The sequence below is a fragment of the Rattus norvegicus genome, chromosome 3 (assembly GCF_036323735.1).
Source record: "Rattus norvegicus strain BN/NHsdMcwi chromosome 3, GRCr8, whole genome shotgun sequence".
Taxonomy (NCBI): Eukaryota; Metazoa; Chordata; class Mammalia; order Rodentia; family Muridae; genus Rattus; species Rattus norvegicus.
Genome location: NC_086021.1, coordinates 170,727,608 through 170,747,656, shown reverse-complemented (window position 1 = coordinate 170,747,656; position 20,049 = coordinate 170,727,608). Strand labels below are relative to the sequence as shown.

The window sequence follows — 20,049 nt, the reverse complement described above, 5'->3', positions numbered from 1 at the left end:
TCCAGTGACCCAACTGACAAGAATCACAAAACCAATGTTAAAGGGCCCTAAGGATCCACACCATATTTAATGAGAGGACCACCCCAAGAGTAATGACTATTTTATGATGTTTGGGTTTTTGGTTTTATTTTTAATATTCTGTCTGTGGGATCTAAGGTTAACAAACAGACAGACTTCTGTGAATATTCCACTAACTCTGCAAATAGTGTAAGAATAAAATGCTGAGTTATCTACCCAAGATATCCCAAGGTACGAACTGATGCCATGCAGGGCTCCCCTCCTCTTTGCCTGTACTTATGACTTTTGAAGTGGTTATAATTTGTACTTAGAGCAGGATAACCATCTTTTCTATACTTCAAATCATAGCGTTTTTAAATGGAAATTTGTGCAACAAATTTATCGTGTGGGCTGTGCCAGATCCTCAGCAAGAAATTGGAGTGGGTACAAGGAGTCAAAAGCCCTTCTCCTGAGAGGTGCTTCCTAGTGGGTGAGAGTTGAGTGACTAACACAGGATGTGGTCTTAGCTGACACAGTGTTGATACCTTACCGGCTGTCCAGCCAGAGTTCAAACCAAGGATCAACTCTCTCATAGCTCCAAATATTTCCTCTCTGAATTCTCCACATCTGCACTTACCTATTTAATGCTTGTCTTTGTCATTTACTTCTGGGTTTGCAGAGGGTCAAGGTGAAGAAGAAGAGGCTTTCTTTACACTTAACAGAGCCTGATACATGTGTGTGCTCAAATATTTGTTCAAAGAATGAGTTAGCCCGAGAGAGAAAATTACAGTTCTGTTAGTGGAGCAGCAAGAAGCCTCAGAGAAGGTCTGACATTGGAATGACTTTCAACTTGAAGGATGAAGAGAGATGCCCAGTGGAAAGGAATAGGAAAACATCCAGGCTAAGAGTGTTGAGCAGTGTGGGGTAGGGGGCACAGATCCCATTTGCTAGGAGATATGGATGGCTAAGCTGAGCCCCAGTCCACCTTTTAAAGATCTTGGGAATTCTCAGATTTAAGTTTTCTCCAGAAGGGGGAAAAGAGAAGTTAACTTCTTTGGTAATGTCAAGAAATACCAATTTGTCCCTGATGCCAGTATTATTTTTAATTTTTAAGGCTTGAATTGTGAACGACAGAGATAGATCTCTAGCTTCGAGTTTGTGTTTTCTTTTCTCTGTGCCTCTTCCATTTCCACTTTTAGGGCTGGGTTTATCGCCAAAACACTCAGATAAGATTTCCACCAAAGCACACAGGACTCCTATCCCCAAAAAGAGCAGGAGGTTTTAGCCAGCCATGACCCAGAACACTGCTATGGTTTGGAGGAGCCCAACCCCAACCCCAAAGGATCGTGTGTTGGGCCTCCAGCCCACTGTAAGGTGCTATGAGGTTCTGTGGAACTGTAAGGCTTAGTGGAGGTCCTTAAGCCAAAGGAGGGAATTTTAAGACCTCAGCCTATGCAAATCATTTTGCTTCCTGGCTCTTATACCAAACAGTTTGCTCTGTGTGCTGTGTACACATAAGATCTGCAACCCTTACTAGAGGCAAAGAATCAAGTGGGGCCATCCAGTCAATGACTAGTAAGAAACCTTTTCTGCTAAAAAGTTCATTGTCTCTGGTATTTTTATGTAAATGTAGCTAATATAGATGTCATGTAGCTGATGTTTATGGTTCAATTTTTAAATTTTTTAAATATCCCTATGTTTTGGAGAGGTCCATATTTCTTTCCTTTTTTTTTTCTTTTTTTTTTATATAGGTATTTGTCTCAACCCAAATATTTCTATAAAACGTCACTTTCTAAGAAGCAGTGAGACCTCTTTTGAATATTATTATTCCTTTGGAGGCCAGTGATTTGTGTTGAAGACAACTCTCTATATTATTTTACCCTGAATAGAATGAGGTTGGCTGGAAGTTCTGCCCCGAAGGAAATATTAAAGCCGCTGATTCATACTCATTTGTAGTTCTCAAGTTAATTCTCTTATCAGATTTCCTCTTATTTCCTGCTGGAGCAATGTGAACAAGCTTAGATGGAGGCAAAATATCTGCTGTATATCCTTTCAAATTTATGATTAAGAAGGTCACATATACATTTTTAAACATACTGCTTTTTGATAATGGATGAAGAATAAAACTTTGAATGTCATCAGCTGCAAAATTGTTCATTTGTCTTATGTCACTCTTCTTGCCTGTGGATTGACTGAGGATGGTAGAAAGGGCCAGGCTAGGTAAGGCTTAATTTCTCATCCTTCCTCTGTCTACCTGGAGTCGTTCCAATGATACAACAGTCTGCCTGTGGCCAAACCATGAATGACCAAAAAAAATGGGTTTCTTTTCTTAAGTGCAGTTCCTTCCCCAGGCCAATTTTTAGGAATAAATAAATGAACAATTCCACTTTAGGCTGCATTGATCTTGAGAATTTGGCCAAATGAGGAATTATAAAGGCGTTTTACTTCTTGGTCCAGATTCCTAGATCCATGTTCACTCTGTCCTTTTCTCTGCCATGTTTTTTACTGCAAGAACGTGTTCTTCAGGGACTCCCTCAGAGGGGTCCTTTAACACCTGTAGCTTTTAATTAGATCCAGCTGACGACAGCTACTATAGGAAGTCAGGGGATGGGGAAAGAGGAGTCAGGGTATTGTGGCCCATAATTTCCTCTGTATGCTCTTCTAGGCCTGACTAGACCCTGTAAGAGAAAACATCTGTCCTTCTGGACTTTTGAATTCTTTCGTTACAGATTCTGGTTAGATCTTCCCCGGTTTGTCTCTCTGGGCCCCTAGGTGGTAAACAGGGTCTCTTATCTCTGTTATATCATCTTTCTGTCCCCAGCAACCTGTTTTTAGCAGTCCTTTTTATAAATAAAGGCTTCTTTATCTTCACTTACAGGCGCCATCTTGCATTCTATATAGTCTACACCTTCATATTAGACCTGTGTTCTTAGGAGAAGGCCGTCAGTTGGGAGATGGTCCCAGATAAGTTCTTTTAAAATACTCCTCTTCTCCATCCAGATTTATTCTTTCCTTCTATGCTCCTGTGGAAGGGAGATGTCATTAATTCTTGAAATGACCTATCTCATGACTGGGACATCATTTCTATGCTACCTCTTTACAATGTTTGTTATTTCCAATCTTAGACAAAAATAGCAAAGGTTAAGGGGACAGTCAGGTTCTGTGAAGACTAGCACAGTAGACTCGGAGAAGTTTATCCTTGAAAGACTTATTTAGCCCATAGCTTTCCATCTTCTAGGAGCGCAACGACTATATTTGCGTGTGTATGTGTGTGTGTGTGTGTGTGTGTGTGTGTGTGTGTGTGTGTGTGTGTGTATGTGCTGAGAAAACCCATAGGGACCACATGCAAGGAAGGGTCATCACATTTTTTATCTTTTATAATATATCTAAGTGCCATCATTTTAAATTTAAGTGAAATGGATTTTTTAATCCATAAAAGAAGAGGCCTTTGGCCTTTTGAGTTCCCCAGTGAGGAATCAAAGTCACTGTCACTTGGTATAATTCAAAGACAGGTGGAATTCCACAGTAGAACTGCTGTGAGCAGTTGAGACATCAGAATGTGGTCAGCTGAATCAGCAGTGACTTCACAGCAATACCCATGTGGTCGCTGTCATTTATGTCCCCGGTACTGTGCTCTGTGTACTAGATGTGCTGCCTCATTTAATCCTTATGTCTGTATAAGGCTAATCCACATTCAGTGAAATGGGTAGAAGAGTTCAATAAACAGAGAACAGTAAACCTGAGCCATGCAGGCCAGAGAGGTAGGCTATGAATCTATGTCTGTCTAATGCCAAAGGAGGTTTAACCTCAGTAGTTGGTTTCAGGACTACTAGGGGATCTTGATGGCTACATCTTCAGATAATTCAGATTTACACCAGACTTTGCAAAATACTCTTACACACTATTATTATAAAGGTCTCCCTCATTCTCTAGGAATGTCTATGAATCGAGTATGGCTCTGGCTTCTCTTTGTTTGAGCTAAAAGGCTAACCTTTACCCTCACCAACCATGAACCCCTACTTTAGTCTACTGCTCTGTGGTGCCTTCTTTCATTAGCCAACCTCTGAGGAAGGCTGAACTATATCCCTTATGAAATACCTCAGCCTTATTAGTTAGAATATAAGTAAAATAGATCGTTAGGTCCATAAAAATGCCTTTGACCTTTTAGTTCCCTAGTGAGGACTAAAAGACTCTATCACTTGGTATAATTAAAAAGAAGATAGAATAAAGACTGTTGGGAGGTTGGTGTTTAGTTGCATGAAAACAGAAGGAGCATCCTGACCTTTTCCTCCCTCTAAGAAAGTGGGGGATGCATCATAGAGTCTCTCTGATTTCCCATTAGAAGCTCAATTATATAACAGGCTCGTTTCATGGATAAAACAACTTGAATTGCCTATTTCCTACTAAATGAAATGATTTCTAGGTTCAGAATGGCTCGTGTTTACTTGACCCTGATATTGGAGAGCTGGCCTTGCCTCTGCTTTTTTTAAATAAACTAAATATGGTATTGAGGATGGGGGGATGGGGAAGGAGACTAACCTTCCTTCCCAGTCCTCTCATGCAACTAGAACCATCTGACTGTAATTTTTCCCTTGCACATGTCCCAAAGGAAGCTGGCTAAGAAGCAGAAGGAGACCCAGAGTGGAGCCCAGAGGGAGATGGGGCCTGTGGCCTCGACTGACAAACCTACCACCAAGCTCAGCACCAACCGCAACGATGAAGGCTTCTCCTCCAGCTCTCAGGATGTTAACGGATTCAGTAAGTCAAGCCGTCTAAGGTGAATGAGTATCCATGATCAGTTTTGGTCTTGGTGTCTCTCCTGTGGATCCCTCACAATGACCAAGTCCAGTAGATCATGAAGTCAGAATGCTTTCCTGAGGTATCAGAGACGAAGGGTCTTCTCCATGCAAAGCTTGAGGGTAACCCCAACATAATGTAAAAGGCCTATTTAATAATATAGGACTGGGGGCTGGAGAGATGTCTCAGCCATTAGAGGCTAGGCTCACAACCAAAAATATAAGAATATAGGACTGGGGGTGTAGTTCAGCCAATAAACATGTCACATGGGCATGAAGACCTGAGTTTGAATCCCCAGAACACAAAGAAAAAGTTAGTCAGGGTGGCGTGTACCATCAAACTCAACACTGGAGAGAGTAGGGTTTGCTGGCCAGCCAGTCTAGCCTAATCACTGAGCTTCAAGTCTTATGAGACACCATGTCCTAAAAAATAAGAAAAGGAATGATTGAGGTAGCTATATTCACTGCTGACGTTCACATTACATATGGACATACACATGGGCAAATATATACACATATCTATAAACCATATACACCAAAAATCAACCAGCTAGAATCTATGCCTGAGCAGATAGAATGGGAACAAGTCATCCTAAATAGAGTCAGGTCAGGAAGTTAAAAATAAGAAGAGTTACTAAGAAGAAGTGGAGGAAGAGGAGGAAGACGAGAAGGAGATGACTTTAAGGTTAAAAAAAACATTCCATACTGAACTTACTGGCTGACAATTGTCAGAGCTATTTCACATTTCCTGTGTAGTGTAGATGAGTCATGGAATGTCTCTGTCTCTGGCCCTAATATTTCAGAAACTGAGGTTCAAAAAAACAATCTCTAAAGTCGCAAAACTGTTGGGTTCCATGTCCATACTGAAAACTCCCAAGCATAGTTTTATTAGGTCAAGCGTATCATCATCTTCATGCAGAGTTAATAAGGTGTCCTTGGCTCATATAAGGAGTTTAAATTCCATGGTTGACTCATCCAAAGGAGAACTCTGTGGTTAGGTAGTTATAAGCCTGTTTGGTGATCAGGCTTAAGAAATAGTTTGCTCTTCTCTTTCAACCATGCTATAAGCTAGTTCTTTCCTGAATTTGATAATAAGAAAGTAAATTTTTCACCATATATCTTGTACATCATAGACAGAAGCAACCACATTTCATAATGACCGCTTTATGAAATGAAACTGCTTTAGATATTAGATATGGTCTGTCTGGGAGCTGTGGAGTAACGAAAGCACAAGAGAATAAAAGAAACCAATATAAATGTTACACCATCAATGATGCAGACACACTGGATTCATTTCTACCATCGGCCTATGAGATACTTAGTAGGGCTGATTTTATTTGGTAGGTGAAATATGTTTGCCTCAGCTTCCCAGAGTTACATAGACCATTTCTCAAGAATCTAAGCTCCCTAAACTGAGCACAGTGTAAAACTTGAAAGGTTCTCCAAGCAAAATGATAGATGAGAGACAGGACAGGGACTGAGGGTGATGGATTTTGTAATGCTATCCAGATGGTTCTTAGAGAAGCCCTGGTTAAGTACTCAGAACTTTGAGGATGGTAATGACTGTGTTCAAATGTAGGAGTGCTGTCTTTGGAAGGAAAGATGAATTTAATCCCACCATATCCCCCAAAAGAGGCTAAGAAGAAACGAATACTCATATTCTCTAACTGTATTCACCGATTGGTAACTTTTTTTTCCAATACTGACATCTCATTGCACTTTCTATCACTGAACAGAATTTTCTGAGCTATTTAGAAGTTAGGTTGAGGTTTCTGGAACATTCCATCTCTAGAGACTTAGGTATGTGGTTCCTATGATGTAAAACTGCTCTTCATCACACCACAATAGAATTAGTCCTCTAAGAACTATGACGTCGTTCCAATGATATTGAAGATGCAAGTCCACATTTACAGTTCCTGTGTGTCCCCAAAATATGCTGGATCTTTTGCTTGTAAGTCAGTATCCAACCAAGGCAGTCATTTCCCTTTGGTTTTCCTAAAGTTTCCTGACCTTAAATCTCTTCACAAGAATCTGACATTTTCCAAAAGTCTGAGGCAGTTGTTCCATGAGCCACAGTTGTCTGATTTTCCCAACAGATTTCCTTTAGGTTAATCATTTTGGAAAAAGATACACAACACAATAGTATTGTTTACTGCTCTAAACTTTATCAATTGCTACATGATATCACTCTGCTCCTACTGACCATATAAGTTTGAATACAACTTAAGGTTTAATAATGCCTTTAAGAGAAAAATCTAAAAATATAATAATCTTATGGGCGACTGTTTAATTTTTGCCTCTTCGTAGAGATAAGAGACAATCTAGGATCTGTTTAAACTTTTTTTTTAAGATTTTTTTTTATTTTATTGTATGAGTACACTGTAGCTGCCTTCAGACACACCAGAAGAGGGCATCAGATCTCATTACAGATGTTTGTGAGCCACCATGTGGTTGCTGGGATTTGAACTCAGGACCTCAGGAAGAGCAGTCGGTGCTCTTAACCACTGAGCCATCTCTCCAGCCCCTCTAGGATCTGTTTAACCCTACACATGGGCCCATTCCTGTCCTTAATCTGGGTGAATTGCCTGTATTCATATATTTGGCAGGATTCAGGAAGGGGAGGCAGACACAGAACTGGAGAAGCACAGAGGAGCTTCTAGGAAATGACCTTGGTGTGAACTTGAAGAAAGGTTGATCCTGAACTGCACAGAGCTGCTCTTGGCTCTGCAACTTTGAGCATCGCAAGTTTAGCTTTAAAAATGATACTAGTTTTAGTTATCCATACCAAAACTCCCCTGCACATCCCAGCCTTGTGTGCATACTTTTTTCCTGTTATAAAAGCTCCCCAGGAAGACATCAGATGCCAAAAGATTACGGTCCAGCAAGCATGACAATCACCATGACCCTGAAATTGTAGGTCTTTAGTCTCGAGCTTGCTAGTCCTATGGGAAAACAACCTAGGTCTCACTGATTCCTTGAATTTCAAGGAGAAATACAACCACTGTTTTCATTGGCAATGAAAAGTTAGACCCTCAAGATAAAAACACTGAAGACTGAGGAGGATTCTTCACTAATGAAAGAGTAAGAGCATTCAGCAGGGTCTCCTGGGATGTTTTAAAGGTCAAGGTTAGTCTTCCCAAACAATCAGATGTGTCCGCTATCCACACCTTTCATCTATATACACCTGCATACATCAAACCATGTGCACCCCTATGTATCTGTATATGCATATTTATTGATATTGATATTCCTTTTTAAAAGACAAAAAAACAAATTTCAATTGACTGGTTATATTCGATTATTATGAAATCATGTGTTTGTTTGAATCACCAAATATTTTAGAATTCTTTCTATGCATCTAGTGTCTTCAGGCTGTAGCCATAAACATACACTGGGGATTTTTTTTGAATGCCCTAAAATGCATCAGATAACTTTTAAAATCCCCTATGGGACCACTGGGATGAGATTTGAAGGGGAAAAAATGTAAGTAATGCTTACACAAGAGATGTAAAAATTGCTTCTAAAATCACCCTGATGTATGTAAAATTGAATCTATTTTTGTGACATTAAGGAAGTGGCTGTCTGGCTTCTGAATCGGTGCCTTTAAGAGCGACTGAGATTATGTGCAAATTCTGAAGCAGTGTAGAGGCGCGAGGGGTTGGGGGGCGGGGTACAGGAGAACATTCCTTACATCAGGAAAGATTGTAGAAGGACATGCCTTGGGCAATTATTCCATTATTGAGCAGGTGGGTCCTGCCATTATTCAAATTCTGTCTCTTCCTGCTTAGGTCTGTTTTCTGGTCTTATCTATTACCAGTGACTGCTGTGTTTGGCAACATATATTCAGTCAAACCCCCCGATGATGTATAAGAACAATGACCTCTGGGGCAGGCGGGTGACAGGGCCCTGTCAGATATGGGCTATTGCTGTGGAGTGCTTAGGCACTCTTTTAAAAGCTGTGCATGTCACATTTCAAGGACAAACAATGCGCATTGTTTCCTATTTAAAGAAAAGCTGGCTTTTTATTAGGTAATCTGATTTTGATCTTGGCTGCCTTGAATACTTGTAATTTTTTTCCCTGTGATCTTTTGCTCACTGGGATTGTTTTCTGGGTCTTTCTTCAAGTACACTCCCTACACATCATGCTTATGTCTGCCTTTTTTTTTTTTTTTTTACCTTTTGTATTTATGTCTTCTCCTTGCTCATTTTCAGACTAAACGAAATGCTTCGAAACAAATTGCAATCGAATCCCTAGGACACGGGGGCCCGGCTGTTCACCTTTCTCATAGTGCATTTAGCTTCCTTTTTACTGGCTACCATTAGCTAGCACGCCCTCTGACATAGAATTGCAGGAGTGTGAACCACCTGGCTTGGACACTGATAAACAAACTTGGGTCCTCTGGAGAGCAGCAAGCCAGCAGGCACTTTTAACCACTGAGCTACCTCCCCAGCCTCCAGATAACCATTTCTAGTTGTGAGACATATTTCAATAGCGGGCCCTTATTTTCATGTCATAGATAAAGTATAGGCTTAGTATTGTGCCTATTCTACAGGTAGGGAAACTGAGATCCAGAATACATACCCATTGACAAGTCAGAATCAGGACACATTTTTCCTTGTCTCGGTTAAAGTCTATCTACCCAGTTCAGCCTAAGATCAGGAAATTATAAATAAAAACAAAGTCAAGCCAGTGGAACATCATAATATAATTATATCATAATTGAATCTAAACGTGCAGACTAGATCACATGGAGATCATCAGACATTGGGCCATTAACTACTCTGCTAAGTCAGGAGTAGTTTTAAGAAAAGTAATTATAAATTGGGAACTCACATCACAAATAAACATTTTTTTAAAATAACAGACTTACTCTACTATTTTTTAATTGTATGTGTGTGTAAATGTGCATGCGCACATACATGTGCAGGTGCCTGCAGCGGTTACTAATATTTAAATATGGATCTGTCGCTGAGCTTTCTGGTAGCAAACACTCCAGAAGGAGGATAACTTGGGGGCGTGCCTACTGTGCGCTGGATCTTTGGCTTTGTGTAAATCTTACTCTTAAGCTTCCTCGGAGCTCTGTAGATGCTCTATTACCTCCATTTTGAAAACAAGGAAACAAAGTCTAGGAGAGCAAAAGGAGACAGGCCCAAAGTCACACGGCACAGAAGCAGTGGAGATGAGATTAGAGGCAAAATGGAGTTTTCTACCCTCAAACCAGAGCCATGACTTACAGTTTGGCAATCGCCAGCTTCACTGAGTGAGCTTTGGCACTCGCAGGAGACAGACAGCACTATTCCCTAGGGATAGCGTGGGTAAATCTTCTACCAGGTGAGCAATGGCTTCTACCTCATCTCTGTTGAACATGGATGCCTACATCTGGGGACAAACATGGACCCAGATTGCCATGAGGTGCTGGGCTCTGTCGTGATCCTCTAAGTCCAGCCTCACAGCGACCCTGTCCAGACCATATGTTTATTACTGAACCCACTTGGCAGTGGACTAATACATCCCTATATTGAAACGTCTTCCTAAAATTGTGTAAGGAATTATCAAAGAAGTCTGTGTCTAATGGCACATATTCTCCTTTCCAAACATCTTTATCTTTAATCTTTATCAAACCCTCTACTATGAAACTGGAAGGAAAAGAAAAGATACAAAGGCAAAATAGCCCTGCAGGGGGGTGGGGAGCTGTGCCTTCTCCCATCCCTTCCATACATCCAAATGACGGCATCAGATGCAGCTGCCTACTGAATGCTCTCACACATACAGGCTCTGCAGCAGTTGTCCCTCTAGGAGTGTCCTAGGAAAGCCAGACTCTCCATCGATGGTCTCATCCTCATTATTGCTGTGCTAGAACAATCTGCAAGAAGATACACAAATGAATGAACAGGACCTGGCTCATAGTAGGGCAGAAAAACAGAGGTCCAGACAATCAGCATCTTTACCGTATGACTTTATGTTGAAGCAACCCACACAAAGGACTCCAGGGCTCTTCCCCCGTCTTTGTGACCAAAATATACCTAAGAGTACACTTCAAGGACAGAGATTAGCATTGTTTTCCATTTAAAGAAACACTACCTTTGCTTCAGTAATCTGATTTTGATCTTGCTGCCTTGCATATTGATAATTTTCCCCTTACATTCTTTTGTTCCTTTTCTGGATGTTTCTTCAGCCGTTGTCCCTGCGTGCTGTGCTTATGTCTTCTTCATTTTGTGCTTTCATGTATCATCTTCTCGTGGTTCATTTCAGCCCAAACAGAAATGCCCCAGGAACTGTTTTCTTCTGATGAAGAGAGTAGGGCCTGAACCCCAAGGCAACTCCCTGTGGCTCAACAGACAGAACTCATAAAAGGGTTTCCTTGGACACAGATCAGGGAATGCTCAGGTTTGATTCTGTCATGGGATGGTTGAGCAGAGATGGGGCAGGTGGCAGGAAGCATCAGGCAAAATGCAGCCTGATTTACTTTAGAAATATGTTGTATAACTAGAGAAATTAACATTGGGAAGATAGATAGGGTCTTTAAAATATAACAGGAGTTGGAGGGGATTGTAATAATCTCCCTAAGAAGGTAAGCTGGCTACAGCAATGAGTCTAGGCCTTCTCTGGGAGTAACTGTTGACTTGATGGTATGTGACACTGATGACTCTTAGCCCCACTGGGGACCTTATCTGGGTCTATTATTTTGCTGAATAGTTTCATACATTGTGTCTAGACCCCAACGGTTCTAGGTAGAACCGTTACCCTTCTTACCCTGATGTTATAAATAATATCATCAGTGTTATAAAAATAGCCTAAAATCCAAAGCATAGTTCCTGGGTCCTCTCTGATTTCTTATAAGAAAACACTCTGGCCCATCAGTGACAATTTATTTATATAAATGAATGAGTCAATGGACAAATGATGGAATTGGGATTCATACGAAGATGTCTCTTAATTCCAGAGCCTCATATTTTTCTTGGAGTGAATTTCATCTTCCATGAACCTGAAATCTGTCGCTATAATTTCAATTCTTTTATTTCTGCTTTTTCACCTGCTTACCAATCAGTAGCCCAGTGCTGGCTTTGTCTGCCCTCTGGTGTTGGATAGGATAATGGAATCAATCACCCTCACCCCATCTATTTAACTGTTAGACTGAAGTTTCCAGGTCTTCCTACAAACTAAACAATTGCACTTCAGTCATCAGGCCTCAGAATACACACACTTGTAGTCAATCTGCTCGAAACAGTTGCCCCTTCTATTTATTGACCAATATTCATGGAGTAGAGTTCCCCAGATAACTATGACCCTCTACTCCAGGCTGGGACCTCCGAGAGCTGTTATCTCCCTCACAGTGGATTCCAAATTGGCATCCAGAATACACTGTAGATGTCTGAATTGCAAAAATCTACCACATGCTTGCCTACTGTGAATACCAGGGTTCCAGTGAAGGCTGGCATATCTGCTCTATGTGAAAATGACTTTTCAGACCCAAAAGGAGGAAGGATTGATGTCTCATCTATGCGAAGCCTACCAAGTTATGTGCTACTCTGACTGTGTCAGCCAATGACATCATTTACTCTTCCAGGTCTGGAGTATCAAAAAGAAAAAAAAAATGTTGTTTTTATTTAGGTAATCATTGTTCTTCACAAACTAATGATATTGTGGCCAGAGAAATGGCTTAGAGGTTAAAAACACTTGCTGCTCTTGCAAAGGACCTGGGTTCAGTTCCCAACACCCACATGGTGGCTCATAACCTTCACTGAGCCCTGCTTTATGGGATCCAGTACTTTATGCTTGCCTCTGTGGATATCAGACATACCTACAGGACATATGCATGCATGTAGGTAAAACACTCCTATACATAAAATAAAAAAAAAAACCCTTTAAAAATAATTAATGATATGTTCATTTAAGTGCTGAATACTTAAGATTATATTTATTAACCTCATTAGCATATTGAGAGGATTAAATAAATGTTGTAAACTGATGTTTTTAATGACAAGAAAAACAAGACCTTAAATAGAAATTAATAGAGCTCCTAAAACATCATAGCTTTAAACGGTAGAGTTAGACCTAAAACATAGGTCTATGTGACACCTCTGTCCCCTAGCCAAAATCACTCCTTTACACTGCCTTGTGGATGATAAGGCATTATTATTGCCAAAGAAATTCAAGTCTGTTCTAGCTGTAGAGAAGTCCCTGAGCTGTGTAGACTTTGGATCTGGTTAGTTTTATATGAGATATTGTCACTTATTTTCAAGTTTATAAACAAAGAAAAGAAACTAGGATCCACAGACATTGGGCCATCCATTTAAAACATTGTCTTGGGGCTGGGGATTTAGCTCAGTGGTAGAGCGCTTACCTAGGAAGCGCAAGGCCCTGGGTTCGGTCCCTAGCTCCCAAAAAAAGAACCAAAAAAAAAAAAAAAGTCTCAAAGCCCGGTCTCTAAAGGAGCACCGTCAGCTGGGGCAGTGCCTAGGGATAAACACATCCAATATGTCTTCCAGGTGACTCAAATGAAGCCCAAGTTTAAAAATCACTAGCTCAAGGTAAAGCCAGGGTCTGTCCGATGCCAAAGCTCTTGTGCCTCATTTGCTAATTTGTCTCTGGTATTAACAAAGTTGTAGTCTCTCTGGGTAGGAAGGCTCTGGCTGTTCTCATCCCTGGAGTAGATGATCCAGAAAACATTGCTGTCAAGGGGTATTTAACCTGAAGGCTGATACTATGTGTCAATACAACCAAGGATCCACAGTTCAAGGGTTCTCTCTCAACCAAGTAGGATTTTCCTCTCCAGTTTACTTGAACAGTGAAAAAAAAATCTAAGTCAGGATTGAAGGAGCAGAAATTTCCAAGGTGAAGCAACAATGAGTCACAGGGCGGAAAGCCGCCTCCTGCTGAGGAATGCAAAAGAGAGGTGCAAAAATTCTGTGCAGGAGCAATTATCTTTTCTGGTTGCTCCAGGATTAAATTGAATCTGGGAGAAGAATTGAATGTTACAAGCTTGCCACCTCCAGTTTTATTGAATATTTTACAGGGATTATTGAATATTTTGCAATCATCCACTTGACTGACAGATAAAGGACACGCTTATTAAACTCCTGGAAACCCAGAGTTGGGGGGAACTGTTTGCTCTTTGGAAGAAAGAATTGGGAATGTAAGTATCCCTTAAGGAAGTGAACAAATTGTCCATTACAAACAGGATGCCGTTAGATTGGGACAAGTTGCTCAGAAGAATTTTGAACAAAAATGAATGTAACACAATGAACAGTAAAAATTAAGAAGTGTCCAAGATAATGTCTGATTCAGCCTTCTCTTACTAAAAGTGGAGAATTTGGTCTGGTGGGGACGGGGGCCTTTTCTACAGATCAGTCATTAAGTCACCAATGAAATCGTGAGTAGTTTGGGAGTTGTGACCCTGGTGTACAATGGTTTCATTCAAAGGACTGAAATGCCGTGTATACTGTATAGTCATTAGTGGCGTGTCTTCTTGTAATTTCCACATACGTCCCCCTGTCCCCAATCTGATTTTTGCACAAATAGAACCTTCTCAAATTGAATTATCCTTTTCATCTCCTCGTTATGGGAGTAACTGAGGTGTTCCTTTAAATATTCATTGAATGTCGACTATAGGGGAAATATTATAGGGATAATAAGATAAATAAGACACGGTCTCTGCCTTCAAGGGTATTAGTCTCCTCCAGGAGGAGACTGGTAAGTGGATTCGTTTCAATAAATATGGTAAGTCATAGAGGAAAGGCATGTATAGGGTCCCAGAAATGCCAATCAGAAGTTCAACAGGTAATTAATTCTGCCCGAGTTAGCAGCTGCTCATTTAAACTCCATGTAAGAGAGAACTTAAGCCAGATGAAAGATACAACAGCTTAGGTGTGCTTGACGCATTGAAGACTCAGAGACCAGTGCGCTCTGCTAAAAGCATATGGCCTGAGATAAGACTGCACTGGGAGTTGGAATTTACTAAGGAAAGGGGGTGAGCTCACATCTGTGGCCAAGTTAAGTTCACATTCCAAGGAGGTTTTCCTTTCTGAAAGCTGCATAATCCTAGGGCCAGGTGTCCTTGCCTTGTGCTGAGTCCTGGCCTCCCATCACGGCATCATCTTTTCCACTGCAGTTATATGAACAACAGTTTGTCATTGACAGACTGTCACTGTCATTGTACGCTGGTGCAGCCATTCCCCCCAATATCCTTTCAAAAGGACTTCAGTGAAGCAACAAAGCTGACAATTTATGCTAGGCCGCTGCATCTCCAGAAGGAAAGAGAAGAGTCCTCCATACTTCACAGGTGGTCCTGAATTATAACAGGGCACGCAGAAAGTGCTTCTCGCAGTAATCAGGGAGAAAGAAAAGATGCTGGAAATGTAAATACGTCGTTGCTAGGTAGCAGAATAAACCAAGTCTTACGGATTTTTTCTTTCTATCTCCTGAGCTCAAAGTTGTAAGCTGGATAAATTAAAAAACGCAGATAATTTTACTGGCTAGCGTTTTCTGAGTAATTACTGGCCAAAGCACTTCGAATGCCTCGTTCTGTGTAATATTAGAAGCAGTTGTGCTGTGCAGGTTAAAGAAACTGAGGCTCAAAATGCCTGATTCTTACCATCTTCCAACCTCTCTTTTGCAATGATCTCCGAGGCTTTTAGGGAAGAAGGGATATATTATGGATGTCAAATTTAGACGAAAGCATTCTACTATTTTCCATCCTTTGCAATTGAACCAGTATGGGTCTCTGGATTGGTCACCATCAACTGTTTTAAGAAGTCTCTGACAAGAGTTGGGAGGTGCACTAATCTACAGGTGTAATAGTTAATCATCAGAATTTACTTCTATATCTATTGAACAGAATACTAGTGAGAGGTCTCCCCCCAGGTTATAGACCCTGTCTACCCACAGGTCCTAACACTGCTAATGGTGACACATAGGCATTTAACATTATGGCTTGGACCTTAAGTCAATCAAAAAGTAGTTACTCCTATGACAGTCATGCCACTATTGCACAAAGAGGCATTTCTTGCTAGGCCAGTAATTATTGTGGACCAGAGAGGTCACAGCTGGGTAACACTGGCAATCCCTTTACCCTGGTGGTGTGCACAGTGCCTTCCAGCACCCTATAAACTATCCAGTGGGAATGAAGTGTCTGTATCAGAACCAACGTGATGGTTCCTTGTTCCATTAGTATAATGTATGGCGCCTTCAGTGAGAGGCTCTTATTGTCAAGTTCTGGGGGATAACAAAAAACATTGGCAGCGACCTGTAATGTTTGAGGGTTTGTGAGATCTCACTGGCCAACAGACCATTCATAGCCTTTTACTTGTTGGGCTGCAGTATCTAGTAGGGGGAAATCTTGGTTTGGCTGCTACCTGGCTCTGCCAAGCAGGAGAGAAAAGAGAACGAGCAAAGCAACATTTTTAACAGATCGGTTCTCACCTGTCTGCTTGTCTGCACATGTGGACATGGAGGTGTGGCTTATCTGAGGGAGTACTGTTGACAATGATAACTTGTTACACAGGCTGGTCCATGTAGTCATGGAGAGCCAGTTTCTTCACTTGCTCTGAGAGCCACAGGCTTTCTATATTTAGTGTAACTTATTTCCCAGTTAAACAGGAAGGTATTTGGGCCATGTTGGTTTCCTAGGTACTGAGGGTGATTTGTAGATGAGACGAGAAACCTAGGTAAGATGTTCATTTGCAAGAGATGCAAAGAGGTTCCACTGGTCAAGGACAACATGGTGCAGGGATTGGATTTTACAGAAACAAATGGCAAAGTAGTTAATGCAGTCATGCCAGAAGAGGAGAAGCAAGTAGCCAATCTCTTTACCACATCACGATTTAGTAGCAAGAAAAATAGCAGGCACGGTATTTTGTTCACGGTTTGGTGGACCAGGAGTTTGGACAGAGTACAAAAGATGTTTGCTTCTACTTCACCATGCTGGGATGTTCTGAGTGGCCAGAAATGGCTATGACAGCTCCCCTTGGGCTCTATGTCTGGCACTTCAGTTCTCTCTCAGGTAGCATCTGCTGGGAAGAAATGGCCAAGTGGGTCCAGTGTTTGCATCTGATTCCTGGGCTGAAAAGACTCAAACATCTGGAGCAAGCTAATGTCGTTCTCTCCCCGTGCACCTCATGGGCTTCCTTAAAGCATGGAGGCTCAGAGCAATCAGATGTCTTCTATCATAGCCAACTTCCCCCAGACGGAGTATTTCAGGAACCTCGGGAAGAATGCCCATTATCTTAAAAACAAGGTCCGTGTGCCAGTATCACTTCTGCTACCTGTCATCGCTGGGAGCAGTCATAAGCCAGCTTAACTTAAAGAGACTTGAAGAGCAGCCATCATTTCTCTAAAGGAGAAATAGCATACCGATGCAGGAGGGAAAACGACCAATGGTGTTAATTGCCATCTACGGTATAAAGCGGCTTCTCTTGTGAGGTTGGAGAGGTGTACCAATCTGTAGGTGTAACAAGAAATCATTAGGAGTTGGTTTAATACTATATGCCTTTAGTAGCAAGTTGTCCTCTAGAACCTATGGCCAGTCTAGCCACGGGTTCTTGGCCTCAGTAACTTGCCAGTTAACACAGAGAATCACAGCTGGTCAAAACGCAGGGAATAAGAGACTAGGAAATGCTCAGCCTTTGATGGGACCTCTGTAATGCACACACATCCCCCAGCTTCTAGACTTGGGGATCACTGCAGAAGAGTAAGCTGGAAGTTCATGGTAGGCAAAGGCGGTGGACAACTTCAAGGAAACAGTGCTTTTCAGACACGGCACGGCAGTCGCACATAAGTTACGGTGAGCGTGAGAGCATGCATAAGACTGGCACAAGCTCAAGCCAGACAAATCTCAGCATGTTGGGGAGAGATACTTATCAAGTCCCATCTCTATCTGAGGAGTTATTAGTAAGTTGATAGGTTCTGGGAAAAGGGATAATTCATTTTCTTTAAGGATATGACACCCAGAGGACATTGCTCTAGTGGATGGTCTCTTATCCCAGAGCATGGATCCAGAACAAATTGGGCCAGATGAGTTCAAGTAAAGAGAGGTTGTAAAGTTAAGTGTATATAGGGTGAGGTGAGAGAGGACAGACATGATCAAAACTCAATAAATCATATGCCCCCCAAATTACTAAGAATATGTAGTTTTGAAAAGACTCAATGTTAGTCATCTGAGAGACAAACTAACATGCTATTCTAAATAGAGGAAAATTAATACATGGGGAAGGGGGTTAAAAAGTGATGTCTTCTCTGACTAAAAGTCAGTGGGACCAATATTGATAGTTCACAATTTCCCAGTCTCAATTTTTGTTAGTGTTAACTCTGCCATTACCAATAAATAGTTAGGCAAGGTATCTACAGGTTTTCTGACTCTAGAAAGTTTCTTTTTCTCTCCTGTATAGTTCCTTGATGGAAAGTATATATTTTCAAAGAGCAGCCCAGTGCTAGTGAGATGGCTTAGCAGGTAGAAGCGCTTGCCATCAAACATGATGACCTGAGTTCTACTCATATGACTCCATGATGAAACAAGAGAACCAACTCCACAAAGATGTCTTCCAAGTTCCATTTGCCTCCTATGGCACACACACACACACACACACACACACACACACACACACACACACACACACACCATATACATGAATGCACACATAATATAAACACGTACATACATACATGCACACACATGTACTTACACACACTACACATATACACATACAAATACACACAGTAAAGAAATGTAATTAAAATTTTAAAAACAAGAGTCTAAAAATATCTTTTCCTGAAGCTTCCAATGGAATACAGAGTGTGGAAAGTACGTGTTTACGTTTCTGGTCTTCATCCTTCCTGAACTCCAAGCTCTCCCTGGTATTTTTTCAGTAATCTTACTCCAGTAGAGTACAGTTGTGAATGGTTTGGCCTCTTGGGGTACTTGAACTATTAGCTCCTTGGTATTAAATAGTAGGAGATGAACACAGGCAAGTGAAAAATGGGCCATGTCTTAAAGAATATGAAAAAGTATTAAAATGCATTGATTTCTGCAAGGAGCTAAGGTAGACGTTAAAAATGGAGAGAAAGGATTGCCATCAGACTTGTAAAGATCATCCTGGTGACAGTGAGGCAAATGTCCTGGAGGTGGGGTGGATGAAACTTCACAAGACAGGTCTTGGTTTTCCACAGAAACCACACTTCTAGAAAAGTACACAAAATACTGATGCACACCAGGACTTCTGTTACATACACACACACACACACACACACACACATATGCATACATATATGCACACACATGTATATACACACACACTCACACACATACATAAACACACACACATACACACATACATATACATACACTCACACACATATACACATACATAAACACATATACACACACTCTCACACATGTACCCACCTACCCAAACATATACACACACATGTACATTCACTTGGAGAATTTCCAGGCAATTAAAAAGAACCACTGGAATGACCACCTCCTTAAAATAAAGGTGTAGGAGAGTGTTACATTCTTTTTTCCCCATTAATTTATTTATTCACATTACATCCTAATCATAGCCCCTTTCCCTCCTCTCCTGAGTTCCACCCTCACAAACCCCACTCCCAATTATCTCCTCCCCTTCTCAGAGAAGGAGACTCCCCCTTCCCCCATGGATACCAACCTGCCCTGGCACATCAAGTCACATCAGGACTAAAGGCATCTTCTCCCACTGAGGCCTAACAAGGCAGCCCAGGTAGGGGAAGGGAATCCAAAGGCAGGGAACAGAGTCAGAGACAGCCCCCACTCCAGCTGTTAGGGGATACACATGAAGACCAAGGTACACATCTGCTACATATGTGTACAGGGTCTAGGTCCAACCCATGCATGTTCTTTCATTGGTGATTCAATCTCTGTGAGCCCTCGTGGGACCCGGTTAGTTGACTCTGTAGGTCTTCTTGTGGTGTCCTTGACCTCTCCTGATCACTCAGTCCTTCCCACCACTCTTCCACAAGATTCCCCAAGTTCTACCTGATGTTTGGCTGTGGGACTCTGAGTCTGTTTCCCTCTGCTCCTCGATGAAGCTTCGCAGGAGACAGTTATGCTGGGCTCCTCTCTGCAATCACAGCAGAGAATCATTAATAGTGTCAGGGGATAGTCTCTCCCATTGGATGGGTCTCAAGTTGGGCTAGTCATTGGTTGGCCATCCCTCAATTTCTACTCCATCTTTATCCCTGAGCATCTTGTAGGCAGGACAAAGTTTGAGTCAAAGGTTT

The 20,049-nt window shown here is 41.5% G+C and overlaps 1 protein-coding gene across 18 annotated transcripts in view; it reads left to right on the top strand.

Annotated features, from left to right (window-relative positions):
* The window catches only part of Ptprt (protein tyrosine phosphatase, receptor type, T), a 1,098,700-nt gene that overhangs the window by 960,036 nt on the left and 118,615 nt on the right, over positions 1-20,049 (top strand). For 13 of the 18 annotated variants that reach the window (NM_001108603.2, NM_001402009.1, XM_039105540.2 and 10 more), the window contains 1 exon segment: positions 4,607-4,755. In NM_001108603.2, the coding sequence (NP_001102073.2) occupies positions 4,607-4,755 (149 nt within the window). 18 annotated transcript variants of the gene reach the window in all.